Consider the following 20,746-nt stretch of genomic DNA (forward strand, 5'->3'; position numbering starts at 1 on the left):
AAGTAAAGGGTGTCACATGTAACGAAAACAAGCAACAAAATATGATTATTCATGGCTTGCATCATTGTCTTCCCAAAAGTACGTTCAGAGGGTATAAGAAAAGTCGTTTTAGTATATCATCTAATGAACAAAGTATTGAAAGGGGTGAATTTTTGTATCATAATCCGTACGTATACATGGATCATTTGCTTTTGTAAACTATCTCTTCATCATCCACATCAAATGCTGGATTACAGAGGCATTTGAAGAGCCTACCCAGACCCTGCAGAAGCATAAATGCACACATATTATCGTAGTCAGAGTATCATGTATTATACATGGTGGTATAAACTTAATTTTAAATATTATAAAGTGTAAATTTAAATTTGAAGTAAGGTCTCATACGCATGCATTTGATTAATTCTAAATATTTCTAAACATACCTGCGTGAAAAAGGGAGTTCGATAGGAAATTGCTCTAGGCGATTCATCATCTGAAGAATCAGAACTGCTTTCTTCATCATCAGAATCAGCAGCAATCTTCTTCTTCAAAGTTTCTCCTTTTGGATACTTGTCCTGAAGGAAGCATCATCGTATTATATCAGCTAACTTGATAATAGCTTGTTTGACTTCCTTGCAGAATAGGAATTTGGCCTTATAATAAGATCCAAATTGCAGAGAAATCATATAAGAAGACCAAAATTGTCTTGATATTTATAGTTATACCCAACTACACTGTTTTAAGAGGATTAAAACGAAAACAACCATATTATCGGGACTAAAGTTATTTAAACCCAGAAATTATTATAATGAACAATATTCCTAGAAAGCTGAAAACTGGAATAATTGATGCCAAAGTTTCTGAAAATTGGCACCTGAAATATCTTCCCAAGAATTTTAAGAGCAGTAGCCCGAAGTCTAAGTTCCTCTTTCTTAACGTTATTTTCCTTTAGTACCTGCAACAATAAATTTATGAATAAAAATTTGTTAGCCTTTTTACTTCCTTTTAGGCTCAAAAGATGCATATCTAAAATTCATTATAACTCCTTTCAGATTACATTTGGCTTTAGTTTCTCAGGCTTTCTACCTAACAAACCATTCCTCATTTCACCTTGTGGAAATAGCAGTTATTTTTTCATACCGATCTTCATGGTATCTGGATAAGTGACAATGAATACCATAACCTGTTTCCTGATCAACTATGGAAGTATGGAACTACCAAAAAGCATCCCTTTTTGTCATATAATTAATAATTAAAAAGTGTTAAGAACTCACCATTTGACACACATGTACGAGGGTTACTTCTATATCCACAACATTTAACTTCCACAAGGAATTCATCAATGTATCCTTATTGAGGCGAATGTGAGAGTCAACATCATTTTCCGGGACACTACTACCATCCATTTTAAATTGCTTGCGGATGTCATCTTGGAGCTGAAGCAACTGATAAGCACCTAGATTTCATGTCCTTGGAAAAATTAAACACTGTTCGGAATAACTAACCTCCAAGAAAATGCAACTGACTTTTTAAGGGAGGGGTTGCTAATGGAATTGCCTGTCATTTTACCTTTAGCAGCTGTGAATTGTGATTTCCAGAAATGCCCTTTGTTGCGTACCCATTCAGCCAGAAATGGCACTCCTAGATAAATGGCTTTTTTACCTAGTTCTTGTGCTGCCTGTCTTGAATATATGTAGCCGATGGTATGTAACATATCTACTCCAAATGCTGCATTCAGAGACAGTGGAGACTAATTAATTATATCAACGATACATCATACAATAACATGCTTAAAATCATCCTGTATAATGTTATAGTCGTTGCTATGAAGCTGAACTCATCAATCATGATGAAAAGCATTTGAGTTTCGATGGCACTGAATGATAAGCAATGTTACCGAGTGTTTAGTCCCTAGAAAAGTGTTGAAGTTCACTAACCAGCACGAGAAAGCCGTCTTGCTTCTGATTCTGCGCGTTGGAAGAATCCTTTTTTGTCACCCCGGACATATTGACCAAGATAATCCCTCAAAATTTTTGCTAGCTTTTCTTCTCTTTCTTTTTGGACAGCCTATAGAACACACAAAAGACAAGGTAAAATTCAAAACAAAAAATAAATGTACCCCCTTTCTTTTTCTCAAATCAACTATCTAAAGTATAGTTAACTGTCAATGTCATATTATCACCACAAGATACAACAAGGTTTTAAATGAGTCTAAGTACTTAGTGAAATGGTTGTAAAAACGAATGTATATTATATATACTCGGGGAAATATTGAACACTGGGTAATACTGAACAAAAGAGGCAGAAGCAATATAATGAGGAGTCAGGACAGTATAGATATTTCAATTTCTTAGACATAGAAAGAATAGTCACAGTCTTAGAATTGAAATGATTTTTTTATAACAAAGAATACTACTACAGAAGATTTAGCAAAACTAAATAATATAATAGCTTACCTAGTCTGTCATATCAAACTAATTAAAGTAAGTTATGTTTCAAAACAGATGGAATTAACATTCACCACTTCAGCATTCTAGTTCTAGGTGAACAAAATTGACAAATTTCTCTAGTTTTGATCAATGAATCGAAATGTCTCTATTAATGATAATTTGTGTGTTTCAGAACAAAGTTACACTATTTGAAAGCAGAAGGAAGTGTGTGCTCAGAATTTTTTGTTAGCATCACAGTAAACCAAAACTATCAGCTTCTACTACGCAAATTACCCAGATTGATTTTTTTTTCCTTTCTCATAATAATAAGAGAAAGTGTGCAACTGTATTGTGTTCTGGAAATCTAACACTGAAAATATGATTACACCCCAAAAGTGAATGTAACGTAGACAGAGTCAGAGTAATATTGAAAAGTGAATGTAAAACATTCTTGCCTTTAGCTTCTCATTGAGTTTATCAGGATCCTCAGTTCCATCAGCTAGCTCAGAGGAAGCCATTGATGCCACAGCTAGATGCCCTATGTAGTCCTCAAACAATTCACTCCCAAAGAGCAGAGCGAAGACAGCCATGGGGTCAAGCATAGTTTCCCTGTCAAGGAAAAAAGAAATTCTTCTTCAGGGAAGATAGCAATTCAAGGATATTTTTTTACTTTTACAATGAGGACGTTTGAAACTAAAATCTCATCTAAACTACCTAAACCTTCGTCATTAAGCCGATTCTAGTAGATAATTCGAGAAGCTTTTAAAAGACCTTACGAATTTATCATCTTGTCTTTAAGTTATTTTTAACATTATTCCAATGATAATTAATGAAGCTTATAAAAATAAGTTTACTAAATTAAGTGGTTATGTCATAAGTTCTTCTACAATTAAAGTTTTCATTAAATAAATCCTTAATTAAATTATTCAAGCTTAAATATGTTTTTATTTTTAATATATAGTCGAATTTTGTGTTTGATCCCTGATAAAAAAAATTTTCCGCCAATATTCCTGATATTTGAAAATTTTTGTTTTAGATCTTTGTCATCAACTATATGATGACGTATTAGTTAAATATTTGATAACACGATTTGTGACGGCTCAAAAATCACCCATATTTGTTTCAAAATCAAATTAAAAATGAATTGCTTTCTCTCTCTCATATTTCACCCTTATTTTTTGCCTCTCTCTCTTCCGCCCTCTTCTCTTTCTTCCTCTTGCGTGGAAATTCAAAAAACCACCCCAAAACTACAACGACACCAAATCACGAACCACCCAAACTACCACAAGCCACAATTGTGAACCCGCCCCAAAACTACAATGGCACCAGATCAACACAAATATAGAGTGCGTTCAAGGAAATGTCTAGGTTGTTATTTGGGTCTCGGATCTAGGTTGTTGATTTGGGTTTCAAATCTAGGTTGCACTCTGTTAGGTTAAGGGTGTGGTGAGCTTTGGGTCGAGGTGTGGTGGTTGCAACACAAACCAGATTGCAAAAGTTGGTTCATCGAGGAAGAGCACGATGAGGTCATGAATGATATCGATTCTGATGGAGATGTAGTGGCGTTCACCACCAGAGACGCTCCAGTGGCTCTCATCATCAATGGCGGCGACAAAGGGCCTTCCTTACCCCAATTAGCCAAAGTTCCTCAACCTAGAAACTGAAATTTATCTTCATGCACACGCACACACTCTATTTGTAGCCACTAGAACCATCGCGGAGCGCCATCAGCCCTCTCCACAATTGCGAGTTTGCGTTTCATGTTATGGTTCAAAGTGTGAGTTTGAAGAAACAAAATTTGTGATGTTGGGAAGAATGATAGTGTTTGTGAGATTTTTTTTAACTGATTTGAAATATGTCTTTTTTAAAAAAATTGAGATTTGTTTTGAAAGATTAAGGTTGAAGGAGAAGAATGTAGGTGAAGGGCTGATAGATGACTCGAAAGAGGGTTCTCAATGTTTGATTTACGTGTTTTTTTTACTTTAATTGATTCTGTCACCAAATAATTTAAATTTGATTTTGAAACAAATATTGAAGATTTTTGAACCGCCAAAAATCTCATTATCAAATATTTAACAGACACGTTATCACTTAAGTGTGAATAGAGATCTAAACTAAAATTTTTAAAACATCAAGAAACAAGTGTGAAATTTTTTTTTATTAAAGATCAAACATAAAATTCAACTATATATTAGAAAAGGAAAACATATTTAAGTCAATTATTTATAAAACACCCCTTTAAGACCGTAAAACGTGGCTTAGACCAATCGTCTTTTTATTTTTATTTATTTGACCGTAGCCATCTTATTTTTCTTTTTCTTTCCGGTTCACTTTTTGAGGAATTTTCACTTTCTTAACCTAGATTGTACTCCGATTCTAGTCAGTTAAGTAGAATTGCGATTAGATATGCCTATTCACAATGGCTATGTATTAGTCACGAGAGGCTATCGTTAAAACTAACATTATCATTAAATTCTAGTCATAATAATACCTAATATAACTTTTTTCAGTGAACTCATTAATCCAGGTTGTAAGGAAATAAAATAAAGTTCCTCATCGAATGACATCTAAGCTAAGAAAATTCATCATCATCATTGAGCATCATTTGTTACCTAGATACAGAATGCTTCCCATTTTGATTGTACGCATTCCTCTGCACCGGATCACTCAAAACTTGGTACGCTTCACCCAAAATCTGCCAACATCACAGAATACAATAAACAACTACATTATATATAGCAGCATCCAAGCACTTAAGAACCTCGAATCGTTAATAATAATAATAAGTTTAATTTCGATCAACCTGAAGTCAATCAAATTAGAAATCACTCTTAATATGATTTTAATATACCAGTTTAAAGTAACCGTTACTATATAAAGCAATTTACAATTAGATGAGTGCATTCTAATTAAATTCTAGTTGTAAACTTGAGAGATTGAAGTGGATTCGAGTTACCTGAAACTTTTCGGCAGCGTGAGGATCGTTCGGGTTTTTATCGGGATGAACTTGCATTGCCTGCGATCATTTAACAACAACAGAAAATGAGAAGAGAAAAAAAAAAGAAGAAAGTTAATTCAATAAATGAATGAATAATTAAATGGATTAAAATAATTAAGTAACCTTGTGATAATAGGCCTTGCGAATTTGGTCATAGGAGGCAGAGGGAGAGACCCCGAGGATATCGTAGTACTCTGTTTCCTTCACCATTGTTGTGTGTGCGAGCACAAACGTGAGAACAGAAGAGGAGCAAGAAAGAATGAAATGGGAAGGAAAGGAAAGGAAAGGAAAGGGGTCACGAGGAAGTGGAGGCTTTACAGTTCTGATGCGCAATATTGTATTTCACGGGAAGTACTTTTTCGCGGGAGGAAACAGTTTTTTAAGCGCTTTGGTGTGTCCCAGTGACAGTGAGAAAAATGGAATAATGAGGGGATTGGCTTTCGGAGTGGTAAGTGGGCCTTTTCACCACTGTGGCCCTTAGTTTTTGTTCTTTTGGACTTCTGGAGCCTGCTGCTGAGAGTGTGTGGTGGCTTTTCTAGTATGTTCCACCTTTGATGGGCTTCGAGGATCCTGGAAAGTGATTTTTATGGAAAAATAAAAATTTCCAGCTGAAAGCTGCATCATGATTTGATGTATTGGTGTCAGGGATAACTTTTCTGTTATTCTGTGGCTGGAGCTGAAGGCAGAGGAAAAGAATTGCCACAAAAAGGTAAATCTTGATATTTTTATATATCGTATGATAAAAATATGATAAGAAAACAGGTCCTACCGGGAGTCGAACCCAGGTCGCTGGATTCAAAGTCCAGAGTGCTAACCACTACACCATAGAACCATTGGATGTTTTAGGAAATAAATTTTAAGTTCGTGTATATTATCCATCTTTCTTTTTGAGGCATTGTTATTTGTTAACCGACTCAGTGTCGAGCTTTTGCAGCCAACCACAATGATTAGCTATTTTTATGTCAAAATTCGAACCATGAATTTCATAATCAGTAGAAAAGCCGTAGTTATAAACACAAACTATTGCCACCCCGATCCAGGGCCCTGCCATTATAGATTCCGGAAAATTTTGACTCTAGGTTAAATTACATTTTTTATCTTTCAGCTTATACTTTTAGTTTATATTATGTGTAATTTTAGTTCTTTATGGTTTTTAAAGTTAATTAAGTTATTTGTTTTTAAAAATAAACAAACTCTCTAACGGCCAACAAAAAATATCAAATATAACCAAAATAATAAAATATTCCCTATTCCAATCCTAATATGACTTCTTACAAAATCTTTCAAATTTTATTAAATTTTCAAAAAACAACACGACAGTTTTAAAATTATTTCTTATTCCAAATTCTTCATAAACCATTAAATATTTGGATAAAAAAAAATATAGAAGAAAATTGAGCAGAGAATAAATTTATTTAGTTTTATCAGTAAAGGAACTAAAATGACTCAAATTTTAAACACCAAAATTGCACATAATCCAAACTAAACAAATTAAACAATGATTTTCATTTCTGAAACACTTTCTATGAACATCTTCAACAATTTTACAGAAATTCTTTTGTTGATTATTTTCTCGACTAGTTTTCCACGAGAGCAAACAAACAAGCTAATATGAATCAACAAGTTCGATTTATGACACGTGAAGAGGGGGGACCATGTACACCCGACATAAAATCACGTTGACAACTTCGTGAGGCATTGTTCATACTGTCGTGGCGTTTTTCCATGTAAAACTTTATGTATTCTGGATTATTACAATAATATAAACATGCACTGCTTAACATTTAAGATAGGTGTAAACTGATTTTTAATCTGTTTTAAATTAAATGTCAACCGTCGAGAACGTTACCATAACACCACCTTAGAAATCCAGTTTTCAGAAACAATTTAAACATTATCAGCATGATGAAATGACAATGATGTTACACGCTTCTGATTAAAAACATACACAGTCAGAACCATGATGCCACGTTTTTCGTTTGTTTCATCTTCTGAATTTCCAATTCTCTCTACTAATTATAATGTGAGCCTAACATTATCATGACCATTTTGTCGTTAGTTTAATCACCCAATACAAGTAGACTATGAACTTACAACTGATTTGCCACCTCCGTATTGGGTGGCAGGTTCAAAAATTCTATGATGTTCCATACTCTTGTATGCTGTGGAAGTTCTCGTTTGGCTTCTGTAGAGAAATTTGTTTCCCCATTATGTAAATCATACCCATGATCTTGTTAAAATATCAAAGCATAAATATAGACACACGCTTTTCATATGCAAGGGCAGTATGAACTACGTATCCCGAGCTGATTACTTGCTCACACCACAAATAAAATGGAGATCTCTAAACGTTAAGAAAATTCTTGAGAGCAATAATTTAATCTAGATATATAGGTTGTAATAAAAATATTTCTGATACATGTAATGAAATTTAATTGCACTTGAAATCCGGACCATACCAAGGAGTGGAAGATGAAATCCCCTTAAACATGTAAATTACCATGAGCAGCAGCCACTACTTGATGCATCAGACAGTGGGGGTTTCTGCTTGAAGATGTTCTTTTTCACACCAGATGAGCCCTCAGCCAAGAGGCTTGGTGTCTCCAAAATCTGCAGATAAACAGGGAACCCAAATTTGAATCATTTCTTCCATTTTTCTGAGGTGTTGAATTGCACTTGACTCAAATAAAATATAAGCAAACCAGGGAGGGCAACATTACAACACCCACAATTCTTCTGACAAAGATGGTGAAAAGGGAAATCTTGAAATGCACGTCAATTAGATTCAGTATTTGCGCATAAAAATGGTTGCAAAGTCTTAAAAGGATACAGCAGTCTTTTGAGTATTTGAGAAGCCTACACCATGAGATTTAGTTACATTACAATCTACCATTTGAAGCTTATATTTAGGACAGCCATCATGCTGCAAGCATTTCTTGGAGGTAAGAAGTGAAGGACAAAGGTACTCTATTTAAATATACACTGAGCTGCTGTACTGGCTACTTAGATTGGGATTGCTTAAGCTATTAGTGTTCATTTGAGGTAATCGGCAGTACATCAGACAGCTAGGGCAAGACTTTCCTAAGGGTCAGGATTTGTCTTAAATAGACCAGATTGGTAACTTTTTATTTTATTAATAATAGCTAGAATCTCTCTATTGGCTGTGTTCAAATCTCTTCCCTCCTTCTTCTCTTATCACAATTCCATTTATCCTGTCCTAATATGTCAAGTTACTGTTCATTTCATTACTTGAAGTTAAGTATTTCCAAAAAAATATTTCACAAAAAAGATAATGTAATGAAAGGACACAAACAAAGCAATATTAACCATTTCAATTATTTCAGACCCCACCCCCTTCCTGTTTTTGTCCTTCTTGCGTTGGAAAGAGTTGCATTGTATGCATACCTTCATCACAAGCTCATCAAAACACTGTGTAACATTGACTCTGGTTTTTGCACTGCATTCAGTATACAGACAACCATATTCCCTAGCAAAGTCTATTCCTTCCTTTTTGCTGACAACCCTTTCACTTTCCTGAAATATGAGATTATTAGGATGAGGTATACTTCCATTCATGTCTACTTTAAAATATGACAGCTCACAAGAGCAGCATTTGAAAAAACATTCCCTTGCAAATTTCTAATGGAATTAGTGAATTGAGACTTACCCTCACTATTTGTTAGAAAGAGGAATTATACAAGGCAAATTCATCAATGACGTACCTTATCAACTTTGTTTCCAACAAGCATCTTGATGCAATCTTGATTTGTTGAGTATAAGTCAATTTCTTTAGCCCATATATCAGATAGATTTGTAAAGGTTTCCCGCCTTGTTACATCATATACTGTATTGATCACTCAGATTCATTGAATAGATTTATAATATATAACTGCAACAAGCATGTGATTGATACAGATAAAACAATTTAAACAATAAACAATCACATTACATTTGGAAGCAAAAACTGCTATTCTATTTCAGCCAACCAAATTTATGGTCCAGAAATAAAGACAATAATACTAAGTAATTATTCAACAAATGAGAAACTATAACATCAATAAATTCTCTATAAGTAATGTGTCCAACACTCTCATTGCAGTAGTATCTAATTTACGATATTGTGAGCTCAAGAAAAAGCTTTCACACAATTGCCAACACTCAAACATCAAATGTTCAATATTTTCAAATTGAAGGAAATATCCTGGAAATCAAGGCTATTGAGCTGAGTTTCTCAGATTTAGAAGGAATAATATTATTGTATATCTTTTATGAGGTACACCAGGTGCCTATATATACACAAGCCTGTTGGCTATTTTAGGAAATAGGGACAGCTAATTCTAGGGGACAAATCTCTGTGATTATGGGATTGCTTCCTAATATACACACCTAGTATTAATAGCAAGATACATAACAGATACGGAATAAAAATACAGCAGGGATAAAATATAAAACTTCCCAAAATAGGAGTAACACAGTTTTGACACTCCCCCTCAAGTTGGAGAATAAGTGTTCTCCATTCCCAGCTTGGATATAACTCTTTTGAAGTTACTGCTGTTCAGCCCCTTGGTGAGTATGTCTGCAAGTTGACCCTGAGTAGACACATATGGGGTGCAAATCAAGCCACTGTCTAGCTTTTCCTTAATAAAATATCTGTCCACCTCAATATGTTTAGTTCTATCATGCTGCACTGGGTTGTGGGCTATACTAATTGCAGATTTATTGTCACAATATAACCTCATAGTTTCATCCCACTTTACCTTCAAGTCCTCAAATATAATCTTCAGCCATAGAAGTTCACATATTCCTTGGGACATTGCTCGAAACTCTGCTTCAGCACTAGATCTAGCTACCACACTTTGTTTTTTGCTCTTCCAAGTCACTAGGTTACCTACTTCTTTAAGCAAATCAGTAATACATTTTTGTTGAGATATGAAGATTCCTTTCTTGGAATGGGCCACTTCAATCCCCAAAAAATATTTAAGTTTCCCTAATGTCTTGATCTCGAACTCCTTGGCAAGGCATTGGCTTAACATTTGCTGCTCCTTTTTGTCATCCCCAGTTACTATAATATCATCTACATACACCAATAATATTGTTGTTACCCCTAAAACTGAATGTTTGATAAATAAAGTGTGATCCCCTTGGCTCTGTTTGTAGCCAAGACCCGTCATAACTTTGGTGACTCTCCCAAACCATGCTCTTGGTGATTGTTTAAGCCCGTATAGCGCCTTTTTTAACTTGTAAACGGTTCCTGCAGCAACCTGTGTCCATCATAACCAGGGGGCAACTCCATGTATATTTCCTCTTCAAGGTCTCCATGTAGAAATGCATTCTTCACATCGAACTGCTGCAGATTCCAATCATGGTTTGCTGCTAATGACAATATTACTCTGACCGTGTTCATCTTGGCAACCAGGACAAATGTCTCCAAGTAATCCATTCCATAGGTTTGAGTGAATCCTTGGGTCACCAACCTTGGCTTATACCTTTCAATGGTCCCATTAGCCTGATACTTTACTGCATATACCCATTTTCATCCTACTGGTTTTTTTCCAGTTGGTAAGGTGACAAGTTCCCAGGTCCTGTTTTTCTTCAACGCCTCTATCTTCAAGTCCATGGCTTGTTTCCATTTCCTGTCAGATTATGCTTCAGATACAGAGGAAGGTGTGGTTGTAGTGTTTAGGTTTGTACAAAAGGTTTTATGGGTAGGAGAGAATTTTTCAAAGGATAAGAAATTGGATAGAGGGTAAAGTGGCTGTTGGGTACATGTTCTGGTTCCCTTTCTAAGAGCAATGGGAAGGTCTAGGTTTCGGTCCACCTGTGCATCTGATTTTTCAGAAACAAACTCTTTAGAATCATTGGAATTTATAGGATCAGAAAGTGTTACCTTATGTAACGATGTTGGGTTGGATTCTTGGACATGCACAGATCCTGGAATGGCCTTTTCTCTTCTGGAATATGTCATATTCTTTCCAAATTTCCTACTATTAGGTGCGGGTTCAGATGCAGGTCCTGCTGTTCCGAGTTCAGGTGCAGGTTCTACTACTGATTCAGGTGCTTATTCTGATTCAACAACACGATGTTCTACTACTGATTCAGGTTCTTGTTCTGATTCAACAACACCATTTCTTCTGATTTCTGGTCCAAATGTCATATTTGGAAGCATGGGAGGCTCATCTTCCTCTCTTACATTCTCCCCCTGAGATGAGGCTGCTTGAAGTAGCTCTCTTGTTCGTTGAAGGTGACATCCCTTGACACAATTTTTTTGGAGGGTGAAAGCATCTATACCTTTTGTGTGGCAGAATACCCTAAGAATATACATTTTACTGCCCTAGGATCAAGTTTTCCCCTTTCATTCCTATGAACATGCACAAAGGATAGACACCCAAATATTCTAGGTTGGAGTTTATTTGTAGGGGCCACATGTGGGTAGAATGAGGATAGGACTTCCATGGGAGTTTTTGATTCTAAGATTTTAGACGGTAACCTATTGATTAGGTAGGTGGTAGTAAGTATGGCTTCCCCCTAGAACTTAGGAACATTATTTTGAAAAAGAAGTGCTCTAGTTTGGTCTAGTAAGTGTCCATTTTTCCTTTCTGCAATTCTGTTGGGGTGTGTTAACACATGAAGATTAATGGATTATCCCTTTCTTTTGACAAAAAGAGTTGAGCACAAGATTAAAGTAGTCCTTGGCATTATCAGACCTAATTCTCTTGATATTGACTCCAAATTGATTTTTAATCATTGAGACAAATTGTAAAATTACAGAGCTAACCTCAGATTTTTGTTTCAATAAGAAAACCCAAGTCACCTGAGTACAATCATCTATGAAGGTTAAAAACCATTTAGCACCTAAGATATTAGGAATATGGGAGGGACCCCACACATCAGTATGAACAAGATAAAAAAGGAGAGAAACTCTTTTTATTGCTAATGGTAAAAGGTACACACTTGTGTTTAGCAAGTTTGCACACCTCATACTGAAGATTTTCCACATTTAAATTCTTAAACAAGGAAGGCAAAAGAACTTATATAACTCGAAATGAAGGGTGTCCCAGGCAACAATGGTATAGTTGAGCTTTCTCTTTACTGGTCATGGTAGATTCAGATATGAGAGTGACTCTTGGTAGGCTGATTGGGATCATCCATGTAGTAAAGGCCATTCCATTTTCTAGCATGTCCAATCATCCTCCCCGATTATTTGTCCTGCAATATACAAGAGTCGCTATTAAAAACAACATTACATGAGAGATCTTTTGTGAGTTTTTGTATAGAAATCACATTGGTGGACAGTTTAGGGACATGAAGGACATGTTTTACTCCTTGTCCTGTTGCTGTTATAAGGGTTCCATCTGCTGTGAAAATTTCCTTGTTGCTAGGACATGGAGAATATGTGGAGTATTTAGGGAGTGGTGTCATATGGTCAGTGGCTCTAGAGTCTAGTATCCAATAATGGGTAAAAGGTGTATCTGAAACATTAAATCCAAAGGAAAATGGAAACTTACTAGAATATGTTAAGGAGCATGTAACTGTGGGCGTTTCCATTTTACTAAGGAAGGATCTTGCCCTTTCTATCTCTTCATGATTTAGCTGGACAGATCCTTCACCTTGTCTATTAGCAATGTGTGTTTATCCCCCCTTTCTTGGAGGGCCTCCCTTGTGTCCCCATTCTCACTCTCCTTTCTGCCCCCATTCTTAGCTTGGGGATTTTCCATGTAATTTCCAGCACTTCTCCCTTGTGTGGCATCACTTGTTGTAGTAGGTACACCAGACCCCTTCATATTTTTTCTGATCAGCAACCATGGTTGTTCCTCCTTCGACCACCATTGCTAAGCTTTCGGTAGTTGAGGTCTCTAGCATCAGTCCTCTCCTGCTTTCTTAACTCCGGATACTGGCTACCACTTCATTAAGCCCTGGGACTTTCTCCTTTTCCAGGATCTGGATTCGGACCTAGTCATATTCAGGGTTCAGGCCCACCAGAAAATCGTAGACCCTATCTTGTTCAATATACTCCTTAAGGATTGCTGAGTCTTCTAAACACTTAGCTTTTATAACTCGGTAATGGTCCAGTTCCATCCATAGAGACTTGAGTTGATTGGCATATTCTGTAACTGATTTATTCCCTTGTTTGGCAGCCACGGTTTTCACCTTTACATCATAGATTTGAGCAGCATCCTTGGCCTTAGAGTAGGTTTGTTCTACAGCCTCCCAAATTTCCTTTGCTGATTTGAGGAACATGCAGGTATCACTGATTTCTGGGACCATTGAATTCCACAACCATGCCATGATCATGGAGTCTTCTTCATCCCATGATTTGAACTTGGCATCCTTTTCATCAAGGGCAACATCAGTCACGTGACTGACCTTTCCTTTTCCTTTCAAGATCGTCCTAATGAGTTGAGACCATTTGAGATAATTCTTTCCAGTTAATCGATAAGCTGAATGAATATTCTACAATTCACCAGCAGTCTGGGATTTGTCCCCAGTTTCCAGAATAGGGTTCACGATTTCAGCCATCACTGATAGGTGCGATCAAGGTACAAAGTGAAATGCGCAGCAATGAAGGCTGCGATAAGGATTAGGGTGCGCAGTCAGAGGCTCCCAAAGATCAGAAGCTCTGATACCATCTCAGATTTAGAAGGAATAATATTATTGTATATCTTTTATGAGGTACACCAGGTGCCTATATGTACACAAGCCTGTTGCTATTTTAGGAAATAGGGACAGCTAATTCTAGGGGACAAATCCTTGTGATTGTGGGATTGCTTCCTAATATACACACCTAGTATTAATTGCAAGATACATAACAGATACAGAATAAAAATATAGCAGGCATAAAATATAAAACCTCCTAAAATAGTAGTGGCACAGTTTTGACAGAGTTTAACAGAAAAGTCAGCTAAACCATTGCAATCACCACTGTCCACTGCCACAAAACTGGCCAATATGTTAATATATTAATGCTGGTAATGTCTATGGGCATTGCTAATTCTCTCGATTCTTAACTAAAGTGTAGTTTAACTATTAGAACTCTAGGTTATCAAAGATCTGCATCCACAACAAGCATATCCCTTGTCCCATTTTATGGGATGCCTTTGCTGGATTGAATTCTCCTCATAGTTCTTAATAGGAGTGTAAAATGGATAGTTTGGATAAATTTGAATTTGATTATAAATTTATAATAGATGGATAAACAATGAACCCTTAATCCATTTATAATCTATTAAAAATGTGTTAAAAGAATTCAATCCATCTATGGCCCATTTAATAAAATTGTCCAACCCTATCTACTATTTCATTAGTTATTTTTATGGATGGATATCCAACCCATCCATTTAAAAGTATATTATACTTTCAAATTTTATTTTATTTTTTACCTATCAAAATTTTCTCTCTAAATTTTCACTGTCTAGTTTAAAATACTTGGTTCATGACACAGCTATGGCATTAGATTTGGTCAATTGTTCTAACAAATGTGTTATTTAACAGAATGATGCTTCATGCACAAGACTATGTTGTTATATTCTTATAAAAAAATTTCAAAGAGATAAAATAGAAATAAGTATAAACTACAGAATAGCAACGTTGCATGATTTACAGATTAACAAGATACCAAATTTTAAACAAACAATAACAAGTGCACATCATATTCATGGGATAACAAACTGAAATTATAAAATATAACGTACCCATAATTATTCCTTGTGCTCCTCTGTAATATGAACTAGTAAGTGTTCTAAACCTTTCCTGCCCAGCTGCACAAAGAGAAAATAAAAAGGATTGCAATTAGCTTATTCTAATGAAGGATGACCAGACTTCTCTAAAGCATAGGTTAGACAAATTTGCAACAAAGAGAGGAGAATTAAGTATATCAGAAGCTTCTTATTTCTCTATATAAGAAATAATATAAATTATACTGCACATAATTGCTGAAGCATTACATTAGACTATATGTTCTCTTAAATATACATGATGGAACATTTTAAATATGCCACATTTTCAATAACATATATTTGAAATATGATTCTATAGTCTAATACTCTGTTAAGGACTCTGATAAAAGATAAGGTACATTCCAGTATGCTGATTTTAAACAATATTGCAGAACTTTCCAAATTCTGTTTAACTTGGGTGTTATGACTTATAATCTCAACCTCCAAATCCATACATGTCATCCTAATAATATGTTAATCAACCAACAGTAAAATATTCAAAAATAAAATTCAAAGGTTCCAATTGGTATGGCAAAACTCTCAAATAAAGCTCGAAAGAGTTAAGTACATCAGAGCCCCAAAGCTCCACAGTCACTCTGCAGCATGAGTTTCTAGCAATGGAAAAAATTCTTCACCTTAACTAATATGTAATTTTGAAAATATAAACCAGAAGCAAACAACATAGAATAAAAGGATTGGACTTTCAAGAAATTACAATTAACAAATTCAGATTACCTGTGTCCCAAATAGCAAGTTTTAACTTTTTCCCTCCAATTGTAACATATTTAACTTTGAAATCTACACCTGCATCGTGAATATAAAAATCAATGCATATGATTGAGAAAAAGTACAACTTACAAATAATTGCATGATAGTCTCCTTAATAAATAATGAACCATAACAAGGACATCACCTTTTCTAATGGATTATCATGACTCCATGATTGAACAACTAAATAATCTATGTTGTAGACTTTTAGGATCCAATTGCAAGGTATGACACTTGAGTCCCACATTAGAAGTATGGGATTCTAGTGTGAGGGTTTGAAGCGTTAGTTATATAGTGAATTTGTGATCTGTAATGTTGCAAATTCTGTGCATGTTTGGATTAAAGTTGAGAGAGTCTAAAAATATTAAATAATCTATGTTGTATACTTTTAGGGTCCAATTGCAAGGTATGACCCTTAATCCTTTAAAATTTTCCTCCAACTCCCACCATCAGAGAGAACCTCCAGAACTCAATGTTACAAAACAGATAACATAATAAACCACCGCCACGAAGAAACATTGACAAGTGGGACAACATACATTATCACGAAAATCTAAACCTCAAAATAAAAAACAAATATCATGTAAAAGAAAATGTTACTAACCGATGGTGGGAGAAAGATCCTCGAAGGTATCGGAGGTGAAGCTCAAAAGCAGGGTGCTTTTGCCAACCCCAGAATCCCCAATCAAGAGAAGCTTGAACAAGTAATCGAATTCAGGTTGACTCGACGAGGAAGATGAAGCATCCATTGAGAACCCCTAATGAGCTGATCAAAAATAAAAAAGAGAACCCCAAATGAGAAATTCGATCGACCACGCGTTGGACTTGGGTCTTGACTAGATGTACAAATATTAATTTGGATTGGATCTAAGAGGGGATTTTCCTTTGTTCGGTTCGTTGGAAATTCTAGACTTGACTTGGATTCGGTGGAAAGTGGAAAAAGATTGAAGTGAAGGAGGATTTTAGTAGAAGGTTGCGGACGGTCAAAGAAAACCCGTTTAAAGTTTGTCGCGTGCTTGCTGCTGTGAGTGTTTGTTTGGGTTGTCGGTGTTTTCCCACCCACCTTGTGCGCTTCCTGATGAATAAGTAAGACATAATAAGCAAATTTTTAATTAAGGAACAAAATATTACGTATAGTATATGTCGGATAAAATTAGTCAAAAATTAGCATAAAGCTAAAAAGTTAATTGGTTGAATTATAAATGTTTAATGATATTATATGTTAAAATAATCAATGTTAAAATATCCGAAGAATGTAAAATTAGGTAAAGAATAAAAATAATAAAAATTTATTTTAAATAAAAAAATTAAAAAGGAAATTTAGTAAATGTTCAAAGACAAAAACGAAATAAAAAAAATTAAAAGATAAAAGTTAATATTTTAAAAAAAATTATTTTAAGAAATGTCTTAAAAAATATTAGAATGTAATTAAAAAAACTTGTTTACAAAATAATCAAATAAGACTTTTAGCTAGTAAAAAAAGTTAGAAATTTTTTAAAATGTCTTACCAAACTAATATTAGTATATTTTTGTTTGATAAAATTTAAAGATGATTTTTTAATGTTATTATTTTAAAGAAATGTCGAGAATATACTTTCTAATACATTTTTTTAAAAACATATTGGCTATGTTTGGGAAAAATCATGTGGAAGCTGGAAAGTCAGCTGAAAATCGTAGACGGAAGCTTTTAAGCTAATTTATTAAATATAAGAATTTAATAAAATTAATGGTTGAAATAGTGAAAAATGTAAAAGGAGATAAATGACATATTTAAAAAGAGTAATAAGAAAATTGAATAAATATTTTAAGGATAAAAAAGAATAAAGTATATAAAAATAGAATTTAGGAGCTAATATTTCAAACAAATTTTTCAACTAATGAAAAAATTTAGAAGTTAGCTTAAATAACTTGCCAAAAATAGTCATTCTTTCTCATTTGTTAAAATTTATTAAAAATTACAAAATTTTATGACTTTTTCATGATTCTCTCTATGATTTTGTAATTTTTTATAAAGGATATTGCTAGCCATTGACGTATTGATTAAGAAGTTATTACCTTTGTTAAATAAAATTTGTCTAAGTTGCGAAACATATGTGTAGTTTCGATGAACTTGTCTTAAGAGAAACAGGAAGGTGCATTCAAAAGTGATCAAAGTGTAGAGTAAAATTTGAGAAGTTAAATACGTCATCAAAAGAATTTATTTTGATTCAAAATGACGATTTGGATGACTTCATTAAAGCACTTGGGATTGGAAAAGCGCTTAGAAGCATCTTTTTGAAAATTGAAATATGAATTGACTTGGTTACAAAGAAGGTATGTGAAAATGTCAAATAGCATCAAATCTATGTATTTAATCAGAAATATTGTTGTACATATGTTGAAATCATAGAATTCGGCCATTAGTATTAGAAGTTTATAAATAAAACCTCTAACTGCCAATTTTTTGTGAATTAAATCATTATCACTTAACTCCTTAAACATTGACAACACCTCACATCGAAATTGGCTATAGGTTCAAAAGGTCATCTTGCATGTATTCAATTCTCACATTTTATGAATTCATGTTTATTTACTTTACTACATCTTTCTAAACCCTTTACTTTTTTCAATCTCCATTTCTTCTCTAAACCTTTACTTATCCAATATTTATTTCTACTAACTATTGAAATTACTATGAAGTATAATAATTATCGAAATTAACCTTTTAATCGAAAATACTACAATAAAAGTTACTTACAAATCATCTTATAGATCATTATACGATAGTTCTATAATTAAAAATGAATATCTTTATTGAAATTACTATTGTTATATGTATTAAGTATTAGACAATTCTCTTATAAGTTGAAAACTATGAACTTGCTTGTTTGATTAAAAAGAACTTATAATTGAAAATGGATTTTATGTCTCATATTTAAACATTTATTTGTTAATAGAATCATTTAGTGAAAATTACTTAGTTTGCTATGAAATGTGTTCCTTTCGAGCAATAAGTACAATTTTCACGATTAACAAATTGGCACACCTGGTGGGACTAGTTTGCCAAAAAAAAAAACTCGATCTTAGGAACAAGTCTTAATGAGAATTATATGTTGTTAAGAAGTGGTAGAATGACAATAAATAGTCAAAGAAACTGTAGTAATAATAATAATAATAATAATAATAATAATAATAATAATAATAATAATAATAATAATAATAATGGCAACAATGAACAAAATCAAATAGATCTACCTTTCAGGGTAAGTAATGAAATAGTCATGGGTATTAGTCATGCAAACAACAATGCTATAAATATAAGTGACGAAGACACAATGCGTTCGCAAGTCCAGACAACTACCGTCAAAACTTCTTTGCACAAAATAATGTAATGTCAACTATAAACACCCTACCATTTTCTACTTCAAGACCATGGGGTATGCCACCATTGTCTAACGAAATGAATATGCCACAATTAAGTTTGTCTATGCCTCAAAGTCAAAATACAATACCACCTATTGTAGTTAGTAGGCAAACCAATAGACTTCTAGAACTGGGGGGCAACAACCATTCTTATGATGCTGACCAGTTAAGAAATATGAAAGTTCCTATCAAAGATACGATAACAAGAGATAGCGGCATGGTCTCCACAAGTGTTTCTAACGAAATATTAACAGTTTTTAGACAATAAATAGACCATGGTAATTATGAGATGGTTAATACTTTGACAAATCACATGGCATAGATTTTAAATCCTATGTTGAGAACAACCAATGAAAGTTATCAACAAATGAATGGTATTCTAACTCAAATAGGAGATGCTTTGGTCATTCCTACAAACCAACCTGAAAATAGACATATAATTCAAGAAATACTCATGCAAGAAAGACTTAATAATAATAATAATAATCCTAAAAATGAAGTTAATGTCCCAGCATGGCTAGTGAATGATAGGGAACAATCAAACCTTGTTTTAGTGAATAAAAACCAAAATGCAAATGAAGTTTTGGTTAATATGCAGTGAAATCAGATACTTTGAGGACAAAATGGCCCAAACAGAGATTTAGGCCTTGAAGCAATTCAAAATCCTCAAATTAATCAAATGATTGAGCAATCATTGAATAGGCATGAATTCGAAACAGGGAATGCACAACCACCTTATTTCGTTTCTGTCTTCCTTGATTATATTTTACAATCTGAGTTGCCTAAGGGTTATAAGGTGCCTAAATTTTTGAAATATGGAGGTGAATTAGAAGAGTCTAGTGTAGAACATGTAGCCTATTTTCAAATAGAATGTGATGATTTAGCAATTGATGAATTTCTTAAAATGAAATATTTTCCTAGTTCTTTAACAAAAAAATGTCTTTACTTGGTTCACCATATTACCACCAAATTCGATATATACTTGGGCATAACTCATTTCTTTAGAGGAGAGACTAAGGATAGTCTCATAGGTTTGACAACTATTAAACATTTCAATAGTGAAACAATTGAAGATTATTTAAATAGATTTTGACAAATAAAGTCTCGATGCTATACTCAAATTCCTAAACATGAATTAGTTAGAATGGCTACTACAGGTTTAGATTTTTCAATAAAAAAAATTGGTAAATCAACAAGTTAAAAGGATTGAGCAAATAAAATATGAGAAAGAAAGAAACAAAAGATTTGATAAAAGTAGAACAGATAAAAGAGCATATGTGGAAGCATATAGAGATAATGACAATTCTATAAATTATCAAGATTTAGATGTTAGTCAAGAAGAAGATGAAATATACATGACAAAATTACAGCCTGGACCTTCTTATACTTGTCAAATGTTAAAATTGGAGGGAAAAAATTTTCGTAATTCGAAATATAGTTTCAATGTTACTAAGGTA

The 20,746-nt window shown here is 33.9% G+C and overlaps 2 protein-coding genes, 1 long non-coding RNA gene and 1 other non-coding gene across 8 annotated transcripts; all 4 read right to left on the reverse strand.

Moving 5' to 3' along the window:
* Nucleotides 1-19: 19 nt before the first annotated feature.
* On the reverse strand, nucleotides 20-6,060 carry LOC100793811 (chaperone protein dnaJ 10). The gene is made up of 10 exons (XM_003544677.5): nucleotides 5,530-6,060; nucleotides 5,365-5,424; nucleotides 5,021-5,103; nucleotides 2,864-3,017; nucleotides 1,917-2,046; nucleotides 1,549-1,707; nucleotides 1,254-1,435; nucleotides 854-934; nucleotides 423-554; nucleotides 20-262 (listed from the first exon to the last, which is right to left on the reverse strand). Exons 1-10 carry the CDS (start codon nucleotides 5,614-5,616, stop codon nucleotides 182-184), a joined length of 1,149 nt encoding a protein of 382 aa, XP_003544725.1. The 5' UTR covers nucleotides 5,617-6,060; the 3' UTR covers nucleotides 20-181.
* Nucleotides 6,061-6,166: 106 nt separating this feature from the next.
* Nucleotides 6,167-6,238, reverse strand: TRNAQ-UUG (transfer RNA glutamine (anticodon UUG)). The gene has a single exon. It is a non-coding gene; the product is annotated as a tRNA-Gln (tRNA).
* A 1,192-nt stretch (nucleotides 6,239-7,430) lies between these two features.
* LOC100794330 (ras-related protein RABC1-like) lies at nucleotides 7,431-16,965 on the reverse strand. 5 transcript variants are annotated; one of them, XM_041008782.1, is made up of 7 exons: nucleotides 16,492-16,965; nucleotides 15,855-15,923; nucleotides 15,096-15,161; nucleotides 9,129-9,250; nucleotides 8,734-8,940; nucleotides 7,866-8,016; nucleotides 7,431-7,588 (listed from the first exon to the last, which is right to left on the reverse strand). In XM_041008782.1, exons 1-6 carry the CDS (start codon nucleotides 16,634-16,636, stop codon nucleotides 7,903-7,905), a joined length of 723 nt encoding a protein of 240 aa, XP_040864716.1. In that variant the 5' UTR covers nucleotides 16,637-16,965; the 3' UTR covers nucleotides 7,431-7,588; nucleotides 7,866-7,902. The 5 variants fall into 5 exon arrangements, with proteins under 5 accessions (XP_040864716.1, XP_040864715.1, XP_040864717.1 ...); XM_041008781.1 differs by having other exon boundaries at nucleotides 7,431-7,591; XM_041008783.1 differs by having other exon boundaries at nucleotides 7,431-7,591; nucleotides 8,812-8,940; nucleotides 16,492-16,963.
* Nucleotides 9,357-15,085, reverse strand: LOC102660374 (uncharacterized). The gene is made up of 2 exons (XR_418073.3): nucleotides 12,912-15,085; nucleotides 9,357-12,612 (listed from the first exon to the last, which is right to left on the reverse strand). It is a non-coding gene; the product is annotated as an uncharacterized lncRNA (long non-coding RNA).
* Nucleotides 16,966-20,746: the final 3,781 nt, after the last annotated feature.

Source organism: Glycine max, chromosome 14 (genome assembly GCF_000004515.6).
Source record: "Glycine max cultivar Williams 82 chromosome 14, Glycine_max_v4.0, whole genome shotgun sequence".
NCBI lineage: Eukaryota > Viridiplantae > Streptophyta > Magnoliopsida > Fabales > Fabaceae > Glycine > Glycine max.

Coding starts and splice junctions, on each gene's coding strand:
- LOC100793811 (XM_003544677.5), bottom strand. CDS start 5,616: ATGGTGAAGGAAACAGAGTACTACGATATCCTCGGGGTCTCTCCCTCT. Junction 2,047..2,863: donor AACTCAATGAGAAGCTAAAG/GCAAGAATGTTT, acceptor TGTGTTCTATAG/GCTGTCCAAAAAGAAAGAGA. Junction 263..422: donor GAACTCCCTTTTTCACGCAG/GTATGTTTAGAA, acceptor ATGCTTCTGCAG/GGTCTGGGTAGGCTCTTCAA.
- LOC100794330 (XM_041008782.1), bottom strand. CDS start 16,636: ATGGATGCTTCATCTTCCTCGTCGAGTCAACCTGAATTCGATTACTTG. Junction 15,162..15,854: donor ACTTGCTATTTGGGACACAG/GTAATCTGAATT, acceptor CTCTTTGTGCAG/CTGGGCAGGAAAGGTTTAGA. Junction 8,941..9,128: donor TTGGAAACAAAGTTGATAAG/GTACGTCATTGA, acceptor CTCATATTTCAG/GAAAGTGAAAGGGTTGTCAG.